Source organism: Scomber scombrus, chromosome 8 (genome assembly GCF_963691925.1).
Source record: "Scomber scombrus chromosome 8, fScoSco1.1, whole genome shotgun sequence".
Lineage (NCBI taxonomy): Eukaryota > Metazoa > Chordata > Actinopteri > Scombriformes > Scombridae > Scomber > Scomber scombrus.
In genome coordinates this window covers 16588627-16609732 of record NC_084977.1, presented here as the reverse complement: position 1 = coordinate 16609732, position 21106 = coordinate 16588627, and the positions used below count along the sequence as shown (strand labels likewise).

At 38.2% G+C, this 21106-nt stretch overlaps 3 protein-coding genes across 3 annotated transcripts in view; 2 read left to right on the top strand and 1 right to left on the bottom strand.

Annotated features, from left to right (window-relative positions):
• Positions 1-642: 642 nt before the first annotated feature.
• Positions 643-7699, bottom strand: alkal1 (ALK and LTK ligand 1). The gene is made up of 5 exons (XM_062424784.1): positions 7656-7699; positions 6526-6803; positions 3421-3474; positions 2697-2780; positions 643-707 (listed from the first exon to the last, which is right to left on the bottom strand). The coding sequence occupies exons 2-5, from the start codon at positions 6794-6796 to the stop codon at positions 643-645; spliced, it is 474 nt and encodes a 157-aa protein (XP_062280768.1). The 5' UTR covers positions 6797-6803; positions 7656-7699.
• A 792-nt stretch (positions 7700-8491) lies between these two features.
• Positions 8492-14453, top strand: zgc:153738 (uncharacterized protein LOC558115 homolog). The gene is made up of 19 exons (XM_062424394.1): positions 8492-8502; positions 9069-9400; positions 9560-9672; positions 9916-10098; positions 10181-10252; positions 10522-10727; positions 10848-10932; positions 11026-11136; positions 11294-11369; positions 11618-11724; positions 11928-12014; positions 12124-12185; positions 12283-12365; positions 12734-12841; positions 12937-13136; positions 13509-13595; positions 13677-13854; positions 13961-14199; positions 14340-14453. The coding sequence occupies exons 1-19, from the start codon at positions 8492-8494 to the stop codon at positions 14451-14453; spliced, it is 2454 nt and encodes an 817-aa protein (XP_062280378.1).
• Positions 14454-18481: 4028 nt separating this feature from the next.
• The window catches only part of obscna (obscurin, cytoskeletal calmodulin and titin-interacting RhoGEF a), a 41207-nt gene continuing 38582 nt past the window's right edge, over positions 18482-21106 (top strand). Inside the window, 6 exon segments of the mRNA XM_062424292.1 lie at positions 18482-18521; positions 18619-18885; positions 19303-19464; positions 19628-19732; positions 19876-20142; positions 20273-20542. Of these exon segments, the coding sequence (XP_062280276.1) occupies positions 18482-18521; positions 18619-18885; positions 19303-19464; positions 19628-19732; positions 19876-20142; positions 20273-20542 (1111 nt within the window).

The following is a 21106-nucleotide window of genomic DNA, read 5'->3' as shown; positions in this document are numbered from 1 at the left end:
GATGTTCGTTTTGGCACCTGAATATTGTTTTAAGATGGACTTGAAAAATTGTAAATACCTATCCTTTAGGTTCTTAAAATAGAGTACTAAAAAAAACTGGGGTGTAGAATTACTGACACATCACAGTCTCATGTACCACATTTGCTCAACAAGTTAAATGTTGGAATATAAATCGTTTTTTCTCTCTCTGTCCTTGTTGCTGTCCTACTTGTGATGAAATATATTTGTGTGCAACTTCAGCCACCCATGACTGACCTCAAAAAAGGTTGGATTAAGGTTAAATACATAAGAACCTCCCTCTGACAGCAAAGTGTTTCAGTGTGTCCAAGACTAAAAAATACTATGTTCTTGAACAATACAAATGTTGGACAGATGCACTACAGATACGTTTCTCATTATATGAACATCGGTTTTCTTCAGTTGCACATCAGACACAAATTAGAATAAACCTGACCAAGAGCAACAAAGAAATTCCTCCACACCACGCTTAAAACTAAAATATATGCATTTAAAATTACCCTATCTGTTGTAATTAACCTTTTTACTTTAACACATGGTGACATGGAATCAGTTTAATCATGTTTGGAAAGCAGACTGAACCCCACCCAAGAAGATAAAATCCCTTTTACTCACATGCAATATCTACGACTGCATGCAGAGTGGACTCATTGCTAATCTTGTTAGCATTCTTGCACATCTTTTGTAATCTGTAAAAAAGACATTAAAAATGTCCATTAACATGATGAAATCGTATTCCAATCAAAAACCCACAACATAATACCTCTCTCTAAACAGCTGGATTCTTGAAAATTGGAAGCAAATGTTTTCTGCAATAAACTCTAATACAGGTCAGGTGTGATGAAGTACAAATGATGCAAATGTATTTTCAAAACATTCATGTACTGGGACTCCTTTAACCATGTACTAAACAATACTCCATACATAATACTGTCAAAACAAACAAAAAATATTCATACCAATAAAAAAGACATAAGAAGCATTATTGATGTCAGAGATGTAGCAATATGTTACTTCCTGACGGGGCATTTAAAGTTGTAATGTTCCTTTAACAGAATAGCATGTATAGTACACAATCAATCATGTTTCCAATATCACCCCCAGTAAATTAGCATGAGAAATGGCCATAGGTGTTGCATTCAACAATAGTCTGCGTCATTCCAGTCCAACAAACATAAATTAATCCTGGTTATGACTCAGGTGCCATCTCTATGTCTTCATGTAAGATAAGATAAGATAAGATAAGATAAGATAAGATAAGATAAGATAAGATAAGATAAGATAAGATAAGATAAGATAAGATAAGATATTCCTTTATTGTCCCACAATGGGGAAATCTACAATATTGCATCAGCAAAGTGTACCAAAAAAAATCTATAAAAAGAATAAAGAACAATAAATAACAAGTACAAAAGCAATAAAAAACAATAGTAGTAAAAAATACACTAAATACTAACAGTAACATTATGTACACAAGTAAATAAGTAATATTGCTTTTGATGCAATAAGAGATTGTTATTGCACAAGTTTAAAGTGAGAATATATAAATATATAAACATATATATGTTGCACAGTTGAACTGAAAGGAGAAGTAGACCTAAAATACTGATATCTGTCCTAAACTAACAACCGTGTTTAAAATGTCGGTCTTTATGCTTACTAGACTGCATCACAGATACAAAAGGCAGAGCAAAAAAAGAGGAGCTTCTTTCTCTGATTCACTCTGTCCACAGTTAAGGCAAAACTTCTCCAAAACTCCATCTGCGGTAAGTAAAAATGATTGTCTGATGTCTGCTTGACGTCATCTTCTTAAGTCCCGAATGTAAACATCCCAGAAGAAAAGAATTGATCCCTCCATTTACAAAGGGAAGTTATGGCTCTTGTTCCCTTTTTGTCAGTGCTTCCTAACCTGGGGTTCAGGCTCATGATTTTATTAATAAATATTTTAAGAAGCTTTCAGCTGCACAAATTATGTTTTTCTTTTCAGTCTTTTTGTAAACTTTTTTTTAATGAAATACTGGATAGTTTTACATCTTTATGAGTCTGAAAAGTGTTCTGTGAAGGAAATATCACTCTTCGGTTAAACTGCTTGCAAATCATAGACATATGCAACATGTCAGAAGGCCAAGGGGTCAAACACACATTGCTTCACTTAAAAAAATTATGTGCCAAAAAGGTTGGGAACCATTGTTTTTATATAATTCAGAGGAAGCAATTATATAAATATTCAGCTTGTCAAATCCAGCAGTTTCCTCAATAGAAGGGCAGTTTAGGGTAGCCCCTAAAAAAGGTTTGAAGTATTTGTCTTTAGCCTTAAATATCAATGACTAAATATGCTACATTCATTTTAAAGTTGAGGGGGAAAAACATCTGTGTTTATGATTTATTAAAACATTAACACTCAAAGCTCCAATCTGTCTCATCAGTGTGGCTGTGGTTTGCTCAGATTCTGTTGACAACAATGACAAACAACCCAACAACTGTCATGAGATTTTGATTTAAGTGCTAAATTCTGATTGGTAGTGAAGTATGTGACATCAACTTTTTTCAGCTAGACCATGCCCATTTTAAACCAGTAAGGAGAGCACAAATAAACAAAAAAAAAGAAAACAGCACAAATAATATTTCAACTGAAATAATCTACATTGTAGAACATGACAGGAGAAATGCATACATACATGCTGGTCTTGAGCAGTCCCTTGTGTTGTGATAAAGTCTATGAAAGTGTGTTCTGCATTCCGACGAGAACTTGACTGGTCCTGCTTGATAGAAAAGGTCTCATCAGACTATATTTCAAGGTAATATAGCAATGCCTAAACCCACAGTGTGTTTTTGTAAGTAACCATCAGAAAAAGAGGAAAAACACAAAGTGAAAGTGAACAGTGAGCTGCCACAGGCATGTTTAGGAGTCAGAGTTCAACTGGACTTAGAACAGAAAAATAGTCTTCAATTATAAGCACCTTTCTAAGAGTTTCTTTGCTAACATTTAAGCTTCCAGATTTTCACACCAATAATGAAGTCTACTCATAAGTTCTGAGACAAATAATCAGCTTAACCTTGCACTGCAGTCAACTTAATTCTTTCTGCTTCAGACCATGTGCCGTTTCTCTGTACTATTTCCCTACAGCTAAGCTGGACAACCCTCTCCTGACCATAGCAGTGCCAGTGCTCCCGAAGCTTCCTATGAGTTAACCATACTGTATGTTAAAGGAATGAAAACAATTTTGTCAAAGGGGCAAGAATATAAATTTACAGCCAAAAGTGGGAAAAGCGCCAACTATGCTAGAAAAGATCTGTTTGCTAGATAAAAAGATTTTGCAATGTCTGGAAACACAGCAGCAAGCTGTAATCAAGACTGCAACTTTGTACTCAGCATGCTGTCTTTGATGGCAATTTTCTTACCTGTGAAATGCTGAATGAATTTGCCTTTCATGTTTACATCTCGAGGGACAATTTCTGGAAGAGAAAAATCACTGTTAGCTTGTCAAGCATCAGACATTTAACAACAGCTGAAACTTGCCAACAGTTATACAGTAATAATGATGAAAATGGCCATCGATCACCCTTCCCTGCATCTATCATGCATCATACTTTGTGATGTAGAAATGTCTCAACTTCTCAACTTCAACAAGACTCTACGGCAATGCGAGCAGCTCTGAGTGGCTGTAATTACACAACAAAGTGCCTTAAACTAAATACCAATGTCAGCATGCTAACATGCCCATGATGGCAATGCTAACATGCTGATTCAAAGCAGGTATGGTGTTTACCACGTTCACAATCTTAGTTTAGTATGTTTACAGGCTAAAATTAGCTAATTAGCACAGAGCACAGCTAAGGCTGATGGGAATGTGATAGTTTTGCATGTATTTGGTCATAAACCAAAGTATTGCATAATGAAAAATGGTGCCAGAAGAGCACCAAAGACAAACAATTCATCCTGGGGGGAACACAAATATCTGTACTAAATTTCACGGCAATCCATTCAGTAGTTTCACATTTTCACATGTCACTTGAAACCACAAATGTCAGCCTCATTCAAGCTAGATGAAAGGTCAGAGAATCACCAAAGTCATCGTGATTCATCCTCTGGGCTTCACAAATGTCTGTTCAAAATCAAGATCAATAGTTCATACACATTATTTTAGGGATCAAAATAATTATACTGCAATTGTTGCATTTTAAACAAATGTAGGTTTTCTGGCAACACTATTCTAAGTGAACATTATCTATTGAATCCCATTTACAACTGTACAGCAAATCTATTATGTCTATGATGTTTTCACACGTTAACATTATTATTTAAGGAGATCTGGTGTTAAATATTGTAGGGGCAAGAACCCCCTTCCTACTCACTCTCCAAACAGACAGCACACATGCCAATGTATTTAACACATTGGCCATGTTAACAAGCTAAAGAGATTATTGTATGGTGGTTTAATGCTCATCAGAATAAGTCCATGCAAGTAATCACTGGGGTAACATCACATTAGCCCCCAGACCCAGGAACATGTAATGCTGTGGAAGCATGGCACTGTAGAGGCAAGCATGAAAAATAAGCATTTAGTAAATTTGTATGCCAGCACAAGAGGCTTTTTAAAGTCCAAACACACAGAGCCCCCCAGTAAGCCAAATTAAAACAGCCTGATTCACACTAATTTCAAGAACAAACACACCATCTCTATTTTAGGATTATAAAGAGTTACGGAACATAAGAACCAACTGTGCATTCAAGACAAAACGCAGATGTGAAGAGTGAAAATGACATCAAGAATTACATGAAGTCAGCCAATGTGGTTTGAGGTTTGCATTTCCTGGGCATTAATAAATGCATGTCAGCAAGGATAAAATAGCTGCCAGTGTAAAGCTTCTTTCTTGAGCTATACCTATAAAAAAAAGATAGAAACCATAACAGATAAAGCCAGTTATACAATAAATGTTCCCTTATATAATGGCTGTTTTGCCATAGCTGCCACTTTGATGACACAGCCATGGCTTTTGAGGAAACACACAGGGACAACTATAGGGTGAAAGACATCAGTGGGTTTACAGATGTTTCTCCTTTCCTCCTCGTTGTGTTCAAAACGTCTATCCTTGCGTGACCATGGATCTTTGGACGTGTCACACGCACCAGTTGCTAATATGCTGCTTTTAATATCCTCAAAAGATAAATTCCATCCAGTCAGTGGTCTGAGAAAGGTACTTTTCCAATTGCATAAGCTGGAGCTGAGACTCTGAGCTGTGTGATGTCTGTGCAACATCTTTGAAAAATGATCTAATTGATAGTGATGGGGGGGGGGAATTTGAAAATAAACAACACGTTATGTTCACCTCGGCACTTAATAAACTCAGACTGCATATACTGTACCAATAAGCCATAATCCCAAGCTATATTCTAAGTCAACGTTGTCTGTTCCAGCGATAAAAACAGTTACTGTACATAAGAAGGATTTTCTTGATAGCTTGTCTTCATTACGCTCCATTTCAGGCAAACCTTATGGCTTGGATCATCAGATAATTGAAGAGATGTGTATCAGAGATTTACTTAAATGGCTAAATTCCTGTCTGGACATATTAAAATAATAATAAAAAATAAATACAGAGCAGAACTAAGCACATTCTCAGTTGTCAACGAGCTCAGATTTACCACAACAACCACTTACTTCAGGGAAAAACATAAGGATCAATATTAGAATAAATAATATTAAATGTTATAAATTTGTTTCTAAAAGATTTAGAAGCTAAAAAAGGTAACATACCTTGGGGTACTCTAAACACATAAAGTAAGTGCATTATCTTTATTGAGTCTTCTCATATAGTCTCATAATTTCATAATTAAGTCAAAAAGAGTGTTGGAGTAACAGTGATTGTGATGCAGAGCTGCATGTTATACGAATTTGACAAAACACAAATGATCTCTGCTGTGTCTTGTGGAGATGCTGGTGATTGGAGATGTTTTCTGGGACGTCACAGTGTGTTTTTGTGTGTGTGCGGCGGTCATCATTCATGTTTAAGATTCCACAATGAATCATCCTGAATGAATCATTCACAAGTGTGGCAGGAGGATGCTCCTCCTACATGAATTCATAGCATCTCCGTCTATCAGTCAATCACAGTTTGAATGAGGGAGCACTTGGGAAAAACCGGTATCTGCTAGCAATGAGAAAAAAACCAAGTGTGGTAAATGTCACACAACCTCTTTGTCCTAAACAAGTATATCTGCATTACATCCATTATATAACCACTTTAAATGGAGTTGGATATAGAAAGCTGGACACTGAGTCTTTTAAGCAAACTCTTGCTAAATATGGATGAGCAAACCAGATTTTAACTCTCAATATTTCTTGAATTAACACAATGCATAATTCAACTTCCATTCAGCCAAACTGAATATGGCTCCTTAATAAGTTGTACAGCACAGACCAGACCAATGACAGCTGTCTCCCGTGGTAAAATGGGGATTATGCTTTCATCATCAGGACCTAAAAATAAATCTTATCAGCTTACCTATGAGTCTACTGTTATCCAGCCTAGGAACATAGAAAGGCTTTTCACGGGAGGAGAGCTTCATGTCTTGTGCTGAAGTGAAGAGTCCACTGCTACAGCGCCTGGAAACGGCTTTGTCCTGTTGCTGGCTGTCTCTGATAACCTGTAAGATTAGATCCAACAGGGTTCTTCTCTCTTTCTGCTTAACCTCCTTGCTGTCCATGCACTGGCCCGAGGTGATGAGCAGAAAGAAGATAGTCAACAGTATGTGCCATTTCCTCTCCACCTGCATGACTTCACTTGTCTGAAAACATAAGCACATAAGTAGTGTTACACAGAAGTTACATATTTTATATGAAGTAAATTATTTATTTCTACCAAAGAAAGACAGCTGTGCACTTTGCATAATACCTAACCTCAACAGTTATATCAACATTGCTTGCCATTACAAATTACTCACATCCCTCAAAATTACTCAACAAATTCCATGTCAGAGGTAACATACATAGACTTTAACAGAGGAATGCATCACCAAGAATGTTCTGGCGGTGTCCACTTTAAGCAAACCCGTATGTTTCCCAGGGAATCACAAAGGAAAACAAATGTAGTTAATCAAACTTTACACTTACTAGTTCAGGAGATAACGATGCTTATGTCCTGTAGAGTGGACACAGTTGTCTTGAGCAAATTCTTCCAGGCGTTGTCTGCGTTCCGTTAGGAGAGAGAGAACAGCCAGCAGATTGTGCTCACCACCGTCTTTCTTGAAATAATGCGTCCCTATTTATACGAGGAGCCACCTTCTTGAAGGTAATACAATCGATTTCGAGTGGGTGGTAAAGCAATGTTGACATCTTTGGTGCAATTTCTTCCAGTGGCACTCGCTCAATTTGGCATGCGCCCCTCCTTTACGCACCAAAACATCTTTAGTTGTAGTTTTACAGGATAGTTCAACACCAAATGAAAATCTCCCTTTTCCAGGCAGAGTAACTGTTTAACATCTAAAAAAAGAGCCCCACTGAAGTTTCCATTAAGAAAATTAAAGACCAAGACCGTGGCGCGGCAGCGCGCAAACAGCAGTTTTCCAAATGGAGCAACTTGTTGGATGTTGGATGCAGAGAAGAGAAGAATCTGTGGGCCTGTAAGCTTCTAGCTGACCTGTCAGCGTGTCGATGTTTTTGTTCACAGATGTCCAAGTCTTGTGACCGCCTAAGCGCTGCAGAGAATGCGCCTCCAGGAGCAGCCATCCGGCTGTTTTCAGCCTTAATGAATAAAAGTCTATAATTCTGATCCAGCTTTGGAAACTTATAAAATTCGAGAGTATCTATACTAATTAATTTGAAAAAGAGTGGGAAAAGTTAGTGAACTGCTAGCGCATTGTCTTTAATATAAGCCCTTTTTGAAGTCACACAAACAGTTGCAGTGAAAGGTAAATGAGTATTATAATTAGTTATGCAAGAAGTCTGATTCAAGATTGGTTCATATTTTCATCTTTCCTTTAGTGAGAATTTAATTGGCGACGCCCCCTTTACATCTGTCGAGATGTAGTCTGGCACTGGCTCCCATGAAATGATACATTAAAAGAAAAACGCATACTGACCACATTCATAGTTTTAAGTGTCCAAAGTGAACCCAAAGGATTACGTCATCCAGTGGGGTCTCGCTTGGTGTGGTTTAAAAACTATAGGCCTATTATTATCAATAGTTCCTATTTCCAGGTGCATTAGTGATTTCTATTAAAAAAGTATAGCAACAAACAGGTAAAAACCAAAACGTGAATTCATTATTATTATTTCAGGAAAGTGAATTAGGTGAGTAACTTCCGGAATAACTGTTACTATGGAGACGGGCAACTACTATGTCAACTTGGGAGAGCACACCTCATGTTTGATGCACTTTAGCCAACAAAAGTTGAAGTTGAGAATATGTAACTTGTTTGGAGAAGAAGAAACACCGAAAACACTTCAGTTTGTCTCTCTTCCGGATCGACATGTCGCAAAGGTAAAGCTGTTTAGTGCTAACGTTAGCTTAACTTCATTAGTTTAACGTTTAACCCAGCTAGGTCTACACACAGCCCTGACAATGATAAAGCCTATTTAACTTTGGAAACGTCAAATAACCTTTAGTTGGCATCAGACACGTAGCAAAAAGCAAATACATGTCAGGAGTAGTTTAAAAGGATGTTTAAAGTAACCTTTTTCGTGGCAGCAGGGTGTCGTCAGTGTCCAACAGTATGAGGTGGGATCAACTCGCTTATTACTGCTTCTGCAAGGTTCTGTCTCTCCAAAGATTGTTTGCAAATGAGACTCGTCTTGTGTTTTCCTTTAGTATTCATGGAGTAGCTTTGTTACAAATCTGCTAGTGATGTTACTACACCACAATCAGACACACACAGGAACAAAACAGTTGTACTTTCATCTGGTTCTTGTTTTGATAAATTGTTCTTTTAATAAGGTATGGCCTGCATAAATGATGACATATTTTTTCTTTACTATCGTTCATTTACCATTAATTAAAATACTAATTTCCCAGCTTTGCCCTCACCTCAGATTTGTACCCTGTTTCAGGACATACAACCAGCTGTGGGCAGATGCCCAGTTAGAGCTGAGCCGTCTATTAACTGAAGAACTGCCTGCTGAGCCACCTCGCCCAGAAAAGGACAGGGTGGTATTCTTCCAGCGTCTGGCCATGCTTTATGTGCGCTACATCCAAATCTTTCGACAGTTGGAGAAGATCTATGATCAGGTGGTTCACCCTCAGAAGAGACGAGTCATTCGGGCGATTCTGGATGGTGTGATAGGGAGGGTGTTAGAGCTGAAGAATGAAATGGTGGAAAAAGAGTTTTCAGAGTACCACTACATGGATGATGTCCTTCACGACTTGAAGCTCACACCTGTGAGTTTCATTTTTGAGAGCAAGTGTGATTAAATTCGATCTATTACCTGAACAAAACTACACTGTCTTATCCACGCCAGGCATTGGCTCAATCAGAGATGGTTGTTCATAATGACACAGCCTGACTCAGCAGTCATTTTGTTGTTGTTTTTACTTTAGGAAGACCTTGAGATCCCTATCCCTCGCTATTTTATCAGTGAACGCAACAAGGAACTTCAAGAGCGAAAGTCAATGCTGACAGATATCCTTAAAATGGTGGAAGTTACTGAAAGAGAGGTGGGTTAAAACTAGCTATAGTTAGTTAAATCCCCTATGTGTAGGACCTTACATTTTCTTATTTCATTTTATCTTTTTTCTTTTTTTAACATAGAAAACATGTCATCAAAATTAAAATTTTACACATCTGAGCTTTAATTTGGAAGCGAAATTAACAGTTTCCATTAATTAATAGATTTAATAAATATTTTATTTTGTTTACTTTTTTCTCTTTTTTCACTCTTTCTTTACTGGTCCCTACAGCCTGTAATGGTCAAGAACATGAGTCAAGAGGAGGCCATTAAGATCATACAAGTGGTGGAGAGGGCCCGCCAAGGACGCCTGAGGGCAAAGTTGAATGAAGAGAGCCGAAATATGAACAGGATGTATCGGACCAAAGACCAAGGGACAGCTGGCATTGAGTTAGCTGCAGTCTGCATTCAGAAGGTGCTCTGTTATTAACATAATAATACACACCTCCTCATCTTCTTCTTTAATGCTGAAAGTGTTGGTTGAATGTGATTTTCAGATGTGGAGGGGCTACACACAGAGGAAGAAGGCAAAGATTGCTCGGGATGAAGAGATGATTTTTCTGGGAATGGTGAGTGAAATGGGCCATCAATTTTACTTATTGTCTTAAACTGTTAAACAATAGATATAAAAACAGATATACTTACAAACTTTTTTCTTTTAAATATGAGCAACTATATTGCTGTATTGCGATGTGTCCTTTTTCCACTTCAACATGAAGTAGCCAACCAGTTGCTCAAGTTACTTTTTTCCTTTAAATGTTTACTTCCCCTTCCTGCATTGTTCTTTCTTTGTGAGACCCTGCAAACAACACAGTATATTTCCTTAACTTCTGTTCAGGCCATGGATCCAAAATACCAGGTGCCATGCCCTGCAGAAATCACCACCCAGGGCATTGAAGCTTGCACACGGACTAAACAGGAGGACTATGAGGAAGACTACCTGAAGTCTTTAGTTGCAGTCACAAACCAGCTACGAGTTGTGGAGGGTCATGACATAAGCAAGACAATGAAAGAGCAAATCCGACAGTGGTTCATTGAATGCCGGTAAGATGACACAGAGAGGCTTGTCAGGATTTTTATTGTATCAGTAGAACATTTACACATTCAGTGAAATCAGTCAAGCTTTCACATCCTTCCTCTTTTGTTTTTTTTGTTTTTTTATAGCGATTCTACCGGGTCGTTCCCAGACTACCCAGATGACGAAGATGGAGGCTCAGCTCTCATTTTTGCTGAAAAGACCCCTCAGCAGGTAAAATGCATCATCAGTCAAAAACAAGATTCATTGAATACTTTTTATAGTGGTTTACAATGGGGGGATGCATTTCACAATACATTTTTTCAGTTATTGGAAGAAATAACTGCAAAGGAAGAGGAGGATTCCAACAGCAAACCAAAAGGGAAGGATGAAAAAAAGGAAAAGGGGAAGAAGGATAAGGGGAAGGATGAGGAGGAGGTAAGAGCTCACAGCTGTATTAAATGAAGTTTTATCAATTTCATATAACATTCAGTAAATCCTGGTTATATCAGCCAATTTTAAATGAATGAAAATATAAGAGTTATTAAACCAATCCTTGTTAGCTATAGCTGCATACATTTTTTCTTGACCACAGGAAGAGGAGGCAGGGCTGAAGATGCTTCCTTCGGCTTTTCTGTCAGACTTGGAAGTGGGAAACAAAATCTATCAAGGTACGTTTAAATTTAAAACAGGCAAAGTATGCATTGGTTAACAGTCTGTTTAGAGTAGAACTAATGTAAATAAAACAACACCTGTAACATCCTGACAAGCTGAAAATAAGGAATACAGTAAAAGTCTGTATTAAGTTCAAAACCAGTTTGAGAATATGTTGAATACTGTATGCCACCTCAATGAAAATTAAAACAATAGTTACTTATTCACAATAAAGCATGATTTGTCATTGGTTTGTCATCCTCAGATTTTTGGCAAAACCGCAATGAGTCCAGAAACTTCTGTCAGATGCATGAGGTGGAGCTGATTAAGGAAGAAAAGAGAAGTGTCATTGAGACAGAGATTCGAGTACAGGTGATGGCTACAGAATACAAAACATTTTATAAGAGTTGCATATTTCAAACAACTCACATTGTTCATTTAACTAACTAACTAACAAAAAAGTGGCCAGTGATTCTGCAATTTTAAAAGTTCAGTGTCCTATACATCGCTAGTGTTTAAAACTGCTGACAGCACCACCTGCAGTTGAAGTCGCTGGTCTGTTCTGTCCTTCTCAGGTGGATGAACAGATGAGACAAGAGCTGGTTGAATGGAAGCTAGCTGTGGATAAAGACAAGGGTGGTAAAACTAAAGGAAATGCCAAGGTATTAAAGTGAAAGATGAAGAAATCCACTCTTTATCTTATAAAATGCCTGGGATTTTTTGGTCACAGTTTGCATTGATTACCTTGAACTGTCTTTATTTACTCGACAGAAAAAGAAAGGATCTAAGAGTGGGAAAAAGAAGAAAAAGGAGAAAGATTTGACAGCCGATAGGTGAGATCACACAGAAACTCATAAGGTGTATTATTTTCAGTACAGAATTGAGTTGTATGAAGAGAACACGATTTCATCATTTATTCACATCTGCCAGGACTCTTGAATCTCTATGTCAGGAGCTGGTGGAGCAGGGCTTGTTGAAACAGGCAAATAATGTTAGGATGCAGGATTACTTGGGTAAGACATTTCATTTTTTTTGTGCAGACTGGTGTGCTATCTTCCTGAACGTTTTGTCTTCCATTGATCATGGCTGTATGTAAGCTTTTGATTTGATTGCAGTTGATGTGTAGACACCTCAAAGAAACTGAGAATTGAGCACTTTGTAGCTTTCAAGGTATCTAGAAATGATTTACTAGTGATGTGCTGCCCTCTTCTGGTGTGTGATTGCAAAAGCACTGTGATTATAATGAACAATTTCTTCAAGGTACAATATATAATCACTGTTGTTATGATACAGATTTTAAAGTCCTGTGTTGCAGTTTTCTCAAATGTTTGCAGTAAACTAACTAACTACTGGTCTAATGGCTCTTTCTTTCTGTTCCTAGGTGACTTTAGCTACCTAGGGACCACACTGAGGCAAAATGACATTGAACCAATGCCATCATTGTCAGATGTGCGGCAGGTTTTATCTCTGTATGCAATTTTACCATTAGGTATGAAATTGATTTAGTTCATGACATCCAAAACATAACCATTTAAACAATTTTTTTTTTTTTGAACATACAGTAAAAATATGTTTTGTTTGTAGGCTCCCAAGTGGTACATGAGAAGTCTCCCCTGATAAAGGCCATCCTGCTCGTAGGGCCGGCCGGTGTAGGTAAGAAGATGTTGATTCATGCAATTTGCCAAGAGACTGGCGCCAACCTGTTTGATCTGTCTCCTCTGAACACGGCCGGAAAGTATCCAGGCAAGAGTGGCCTTGCCATGATGCTTCACATGGTCTTTAAGGTAAAACACTTGTACTTAATAATGACAATAATGGTCATAATGTTTTCTAGTTTCAAACCATATTTGAGTCATTTTTTGCTTTGAAGTCATAATCTACAAATTCCAACCTATAATCCCAACACTAAACCTCATTAGAGATTTTATGACTACATACTGTAAGTCAAATACCCCCAAAAATGCAAGCAGTGCATATTCTTGGACACTGGTATGTGATCTACGGGGAAATGTACGTTATGTTATCATTGCATACCTTCATAGCACATGTGGTTAAGTTTATTTTTCGCTGTTGATATTAACACACCATCACAGTTTCCTGGAAGTACCTCTCACAGGTATTTTGCCCAGAGTATTTTCATAATTATCTTTGCACAGATTGCAAGACTGCTGCAACCTTCAGTAATATGGATTGAAGACGCAGAGAAAATGTTCTACAAGAAAGTTCCCAAGGAAGAGAAAGAGGTATACCTGAACAAATTTAATTTATGTAGTTTAATTAATCTATTTACATTAAAATTGAAAACATTTCACATTTATACACAGTTAGATCCCAAACGATTGAAGAAAGATTTGCCAAAGTCTCTCAAGTTGATCAAAGGGGAGGACCGCGTTCTTATAATAGGAACAACTAAAGACCCCCTAAGTGCTGACATCAAGTCACTATGTAAAATGTACAGCAAAATCATCCTCATCCCAAGACCTGACTACGGCTCAAGATACAGTAAGGACAAACACATTGTGAAACTCATTTGAGTTGTTAATATTATGATCATGATGTCTATATCAAATTAATATGAAAACTTACTGTCAACTGTGTTTGCTTTCAGTCTTGTGGAAGCAGCTAATTAAAAGGCAGGGAGGTGAGATAACCAAGGCTTTGGACCTCAGTTCCCTGGCAAAAATCTCTGATGGCTACACCCCAGGTCACATGGTCCAGGTCATCCAGAGTGTTGTTACCAAGCGTCGCATCCTGCAGCAGGCAAAAAGACCACTGACAGCTGCTGAGTTTGTCCCCCCTTTAGCCAAAATCGACCCTGTGTTTCAGGAAGAGGAAGAGGCCCTTAAAGTACAGTGGACATGTCTTATTTAAGTTTTCAGTACTTTTTTATGACATGTGGCTAATTTATTGTGAATTTGCTTCAATAATGTGATCATTGTTTTTATACAGTGTGCTTTTATTGCGGATTTTGTATCTTTTGTTAACAGAATTGGTATGCAAAGACCCCCTTGGGAAAGAAGCGGATTAAGGCTGCTACAGGAAAGGAAGAGGAAGAAGCAGTAGTTAAAGGCAAAGATGCAAAGAAGAAAGGGAAAAAATAAATTATCACAATTGAATGTAGTTAAACATTTATTGAAACTTGTGTGTAAATTTGCATGTAACCACTCTCCTTTTTTGTTCTTACAAAATAAAAAAGTAAAAAGTAGTCATATTGTTTTTGTGTTGTTTTGCTGCTACTTAATCAATTGGGGCTTCTGGTTACTGTAGTAGAGGTTGGATACTTCCAATCACAAGAGAGCAAGGATGGAGTATGTCTTTAATATGATGAAAGCTTGTTAATAAAAGTTGGTTGAAGGAGACAGAATACCATAGCTCCCAAAATGCTGAGAGGACTTTGGATCATCTATAAGGGAGGGTGCTAACTCCTGTCTTCTGACCATCATATTAACAGTTTTTATTAGTAGATCATTTTTTTCAATACATCAGAAAATAAATTGTCATTCTATTTCTGTTCTCATCACTAATCAAGTCCCCATGTCTTATGTGATGCTTTAAACCTGCTTGTGACAGTTCAGGGTTGATCTATTAGATGACTAATTCTTGATTAAATATTTGCCTCAATAGCATAACCCATTACAGTCGCTCAAATGCAGCCTGCCAAACACACACACACACACACACACACACACACATATATATATATATATATATATATAAATATGAAATGAATTTAGTGGCCTGGCTCTGGTAGACAGTCTACTACTATGGCTAAAGTTATCATTCCCAAGGCCATGCTGTAATTAGACATGCCAAGACTGTTTCATTTTCTTCAGTCAAGGGCATCTAATGTCATACCTAGGACACCATAATCATCAGTATAATCATGGTTGCCTGGGTCTGACATGGTTGTGAACTCAGGCCTGGATGAAATTACTTTTTCGCTCAACTGGTCTGGATGTATGGTAAAACTACATCAGACCACATTAAGAACATGTTTGGGATGGAATATATACGTGTATGTTTACTTTATTATGACCAATTACAGGTCCAGAAAGTCTGGACCAGAGGAAATGTGACACACGGTGGGAGTGCTTCCAAACTGGGATCTAGAGGCTTAGGTGGAGTGTTCAGCTGTTTTGTCAAGTTCTAAATTCACTCATCACATCCTCACATTGCCTTGGTTCCTTTAGCATTACGCTATTTTTAGCCCATGTGCACCATCAATAGGATGCTACACACGTTAAGGCCCACATCTCAAGACGTCACGTTGATCTTTTGACCAGGTGCTCTATCCTATTTTACATTAATGAATTTCATTTTAATAGGATTTAACATTCTCTTTAGAAAGTAGCACCACAATTACAAAATGTTATGTTGAGTATGCCAAAAAAAGTCCCCCTAACCATCTTATCCTCTTCCCACTTACATTTACAAAAAAAATGTTTAAAGCTTTGTGATAAATGGGTTAGTGGAGATCTGAAAACTGACACTGGTTTGCTACTGTGGGCCACTATTCCTCTCTCAGTGACGACAAGTTGTTTTTTGTGGCACAGCAGGACAGCACAGAGATTATCCTTTCGATAGAGTTTCACTGGACTTAAGAGTGCTCAGTACCACATGGAACTGTCTATCAAGCAGAGGCAAACACAATGCTGTGTTGTACTGGCTTTGTTCTGTCTTTTGGTCTACATGAGGGAACCCCACAAATTCAAACCCAGTTGATGTAATGCTAACAAACACCTGAATGTATAGAGGAGTTAGAGCAGCTATTAACCATCTATTTTAAATCTGCATTGCATTGCTGCATTGGTTACTTTAGATGTTTTCTGGGTTTTTTAGTCTTAGTAGACGTCATTTGAGCTCCTACTAGTGAGAGCTCAGGCATCATACTATGTAGTGATAAAATCACCTTATCACTTACTCCTGTGTGGGTAAATTACCTTACAAATAGGTGTTATTTGAGAGAGAATATGTGTGTCTCTTGTGTCTGTGCATGTGCGTGTGTATGGATGGGACAGTGTGTAAGTGCTTTCATGTGTGAACTCCGTAGTGATGACCCAGTGAAATGGGAGCTTATTATTGCTTAATCTTTTGTAACCTTTCAACTGTGGCAGTGGTGGAAACCCCCTGTGGAGTTCCATAGACTTTGATCTCTCAAACCTGAGGTTTAGGACACTGACAGATATGGGTCAGTATTGTAAAGAGCATGCAATTAAAACTACAACAGCTTCATACTGTGGGGATTGCTTTATTACTATCTTAGACCAGTCCGTTTTGTTGGAAGAATATTAAATCCAAGTACCAGCAACCTGGTAAAATGAGTTGTAAAACGTAACTGTGTAAGAGATTAATGAAAGCACATCTAAAACAGTATATTTCTGTGTAGACACAAAACAATATGAAGGCCAGTCACCCAAATCCTCATGCTACATGAAGGTCACTTAAACTTTCACTCATTCATACAGCCTAGAAAATCATCAAAACACACTTAGCATGTTGTATACATTTTGATTGATTTTAATGGCTCCACGGATGCTGGACATGAGTTGCCTCACACTATTGAAGAAGCCAAAGCTATCTTTGCCCTCATACTGACAAAGCTATTTTGGAGGTTAGTATGTGGGGAGAGATATGTCAGCTGTTCAGCAGTACACTCCATCATAGCAGGAAAAAAAGAGAAAGCGCTATAGGCTGTCTGCTTTTGGGACTGGGACGCAGCTTGCGAACCTGGGCATGCTTTCCTGTGGCTGTAGATTTGTTGTTAATCTGTAAGGCTTTGTAAGGAACAAGACAAGACTTGGACTGATCTGTTGCCATGTTGGATGTTTTGTCTGGCTCTTTTTCCAGGTGAAGGTGTTTGTTTTTTGTCATCAGTGCAACACAAGAGTATGCAAAGATGCAGGATACTTTCTAGAAAACATCTGTCTAAGTTGAAGGTAGGTACATAACTGCATGTGATCTGGTATGTTCCTTTGCTGTATTGGTAACATGTCTAGTCATGGGTTTTTTGTATTTGTTTGCATACTTTGATTTAACAAGGGAGGCAAGGTATTACATTTTTAAGGGAAAACTAGTTAAATCATATGTTTTACAGTTGTATTAAGATTTGTAAGTTTTATAAAAGTCTTAATGGGTGTATACCGTATTTCACTCTCAGTTGTTTTGACTTAGCACAACTCATTGCAAAGGTTTTTTGTGTAATTCCCATAGTATTATGGAAATGATACCATGGAAATCACACAAAAAAACCTTTTGATTTAAAGCCTCTCTTGGAGAACATCTCATTGGTCTTATAACATTTAGGCCTTTATGGTTATCTAAATAACTGTTTGCAAATTCAGTGTTGCTCTGTGACGCACAATGACATACCATATCAACTGATAGGTAACGTGATAGAATGACCCCCATTTGGGAGTACATAGAAATCCTCATGGTCCTAATGGTAGTGGACGGCGCCAGGCTCTCAAAAGTGTTTCATGATCTCAGATATCATATCAATCAGTTCAGTGATTGGCAGTTCTCATTTAGAGTCTTGTTTGTTTTGTTTAAAGCTTCATTTTTTCAGAGTTCAGTGCATACAGCGTGATGGAGGTGGCATCACAGCTGAGTCTATATTGGTGGTGGTGAGCTCAGCCAAGTGAGGTGACAGAGATTACTGTGCTCTTCATTACTGAAGAGGACTGGCGTGCCTTTACAGAGATCAACCATATAAGAGTGATGATGTGTATCCATTTTAATAGGTCAAAAACTTCCCATGTTGCCATTTTGTTAGTTGTAGTGTATTTTGCTGTTGTCCTGAGAGGAGTTTATTTTATGCAATACACTTCATGCCCAGAAAAATACAGTGCTTATATTGCAACAGTTCATCTACAAAACAATACAGAGAATCTGAAACAATTCTGCAGCTGAATGTCAGTAAGTGACAATGAGGTGTGAATGAGCTGGTGGATTAAAAGGCAGACTGACTATCCTTTATACCAGTGATTAAACATATAGTTATCTTTTTGGCCAGAGACCACCAGATTACCTAATAGATGTATATTCTTATCACATTATAGTGTAGTCCTTCTGTGATAACTGTGGTAGAAAGCAAAGATTCACCAATCACACCGAGAGAAGAACAGGAGGCATGGGAGACAATAAACCTGGAGGAATAGTAGCAACTGCAAGTAAGTTCTTCTCTCACACATTTACTCACAGCTTTACAAATTACAATGTTGTTTAAGCTTGTGAATCTCCAATGCTGTGTTTATCCTCATGTGCCAGAGAACCGTCTGCAGGTGGTGAAAGGTTTGGAGGATGTGGAGGCGTCTGAGTGTGAGAGCTGCTCCTTTGAGGTGACCCTCAACTTGGCCTACATCGAGGGTGTGTGGACCAGGGATGGGATGAGGCTCAAGTCTAAGCCCACCTGTCGCATCAGCACGAACGGGAAGAGACACTCCCTCATACTGAGCAGGGTGGCTTTGGGAGACGCTGGCTTGATCTCTTTTGAGGCCAATGATATTCAGACCTCGAGCAGACTCAGTGTCAGAGGTAAGGTGGTCCAATAGACTGAGCTACTTCCATGGTTACACTTGTGTCCATGTGTCCAAGACTGTGACTGTACCAGGTAATCAGGGGTGGCTTACTCATAATATGATTCCAAACAGCCTATGGAGGAAGGTTATTGTTTACTTGTGCAATAAGTAATAAGTAATATGCATTAATAACCATCAAATGTTATAATAAGTAATGTATGTAAGATAGAGAGACCCCATTTACATTTTGGAATCATAAACCATTCAATAAAGAAAACCTATGCATAAATATGTTTCTAGTTCGTTTGTGAAAACATCCAAAAAGTGCTAGTACAATTTGAAGAGCCAAATCAGGTCCGTAGAAAAGAGGTCTTGAAAAATTAAAAGTCAAAATTCATTAAATTTACAGTCATGTTTTGGTTATTTCTGCCAGCTAGGGACATCCACATAGAAAAGGAGCTGGAGGATGTTGATACGATGGAGCGTCAACCTGTAAGCTTCCTCTGTGAGGTTAACCAGGTGGATTTGGATGGTCGGTGGTATAGAGATGACTGCAGAATCCGACCTGGGGACAACATCAAGATCAGACATCAGGGTAAAACCAGTTTAGAAGTTTAGTCTTGTTATTGTAATAGCACAGTATACACAGATTTCCAGCTGTACCAGCCTGTAATGGCCAGTTTCTAGAAGTACTAAGATGAAGATAAAATAAGATAAAATAAGATAAAAAAATACATTTGTTCTTGATCTAATTTCAGGTAAAACTCACACCCTGTCCTTTAAGTCAGTCAGGCCAGAGCATGCTGGAGAGATCAGATTCACTGCAGAGCGTGTCTCATCCTATGCCACTCTCACAGTAGAAGGTGAGCCACCAGATGTTTTTCTAAAACAATATTACATGGATCTGATAGAGGGCAGGTAAACTAAAAAACCTAAGATTTTCTTTAAGATAATGATAAATTAATTTCTGACAGTTCATGTTTAAGAATGTCCCTCTGTTCTTCAGAGCTCCCTATCCAAATAGTGCGTCCTCTGAGGGTCAAGATAGCCATGTATCGCCACCGAGGTCTTCTGGAGTGCCAGGTGTCACGGCCTAATGCTCAGGTCAGGTGGTACAAGAACAGGAAGGAGCTCTTGCCCAGTAAGAAGTACCAGCTGATCAGCCAAGATGTCTATAGGCAGCTGACCATCGACAACGTCTGCTCCTCTGATGAGGATACCTACACCTGTGATGCTGGAGATGACAAAACCTCTTGTCAGCTTCTGGTGGAGGGTGAGATGACATAAGAAGAAATATATCAGTCACAATTGTTGATTTGCACATGTTTCTAATCCCAATACAATCAGTAGTGGGTTTTTTTATGAGTCAGTAGCAGTAATGTGTATTATTGCTGTCCATGCAGAGCAGGCTATTAAAATTGTGCGGGGGATGAGCTCAGTGGAGGTGATGGAGCCAGAACCTGCGCAGTTCCAGGTAGAGACCAGCCTGAAGTCAGGGAGGCCACCTAAATGGACCCTGAACGGTGAGGTGCTGGAGCACGGTGCAGCGGTGAACATCGACAGAGAGGGCACCCTCCACAGCCTCTGTCTCACCTCCACAGAAAGCTCCATGTCTGGACCTGTGCTTTTTGTCGCTGGCAAGAGTCGTTCCTCTGCTCAGCTGACTGTGAAAGGTGAGTAGCCCAGATCTCCATTGAGTACGAACCACAAGGAAAACTATTTAAAGTTTTTTTCTTAATGTTCATCATAAGAAAATTGTGGTTTCAAATAAAATGTCTGCAGACAACGTAGAGTATATTGTTTTAATTATTGTTTTAATGTTATTATTATTATTAAGTGTCAAAGGAACAACACTGCAGTGCAGTTTTGACTGCATTTCTTATTGTTCCCAACAGTGTCACACTATACTGTATACATCCATCACATATCTTTGCACTGATTTAGAAAACATATTTAAAGATCATTATGTTCAAATTTCTTGACAAAAGCTTGCTTATCTACTCTGTTTCTAAGTTGTTAGATTTTGGGGGGTTATTTGCAACATACACATGTTTATGCATGTTTTTTAAAATCTATTTATATGGTATTAATTACATGTTTTTTGTATGGCATTACTATTCAGGACAATTAAAACATTGCATGGTAAAATTTCAGTTTTTGTAAGCTGATTTTGGAAGGATTCTCTGTTTACAGTACACTTTCTTGAACTTTTAAGAGTCATTTTTGCAAGGAGACTT

Coding starts and splice junctions, on each gene's coding strand:
- alkal1 (XM_062424784.1), bottom strand. CDS start 6,796: ATGCAGGTGGAGAGGAAATGGCACATACTGTTGACTATCTTCTTTCTG. Junction 3,475..6,525: donor GGATAACAGTAGACTCATAG/GTAAGCTGATAA, acceptor TTTCTCTTCCAG/AAATTGTCCCTCGAGATGTA. Junction 2,781..3,420: donor ATTCATTCAGCATTTCACAG/GTAAGAAAATTG, acceptor TTTTCTATCAAG/CAGGACCAGTCAAGTTCTCG.
- zgc:153738 (XM_062424394.1), top strand. Junction 10,728..10,847: donor CAGTGGTTCATTGAATGCCG/GTAAGATGACAC, acceptor GTTTTTTTATAG/CGATTCTACCGGGTCGTTCC. Junction 11,137..11,293: donor AGGGGAAGGATGAGGAGGAG/GTAAGAGCTCAC, acceptor TCTTGACCACAG/GAAGAGGAGGCAGGGCTGAA.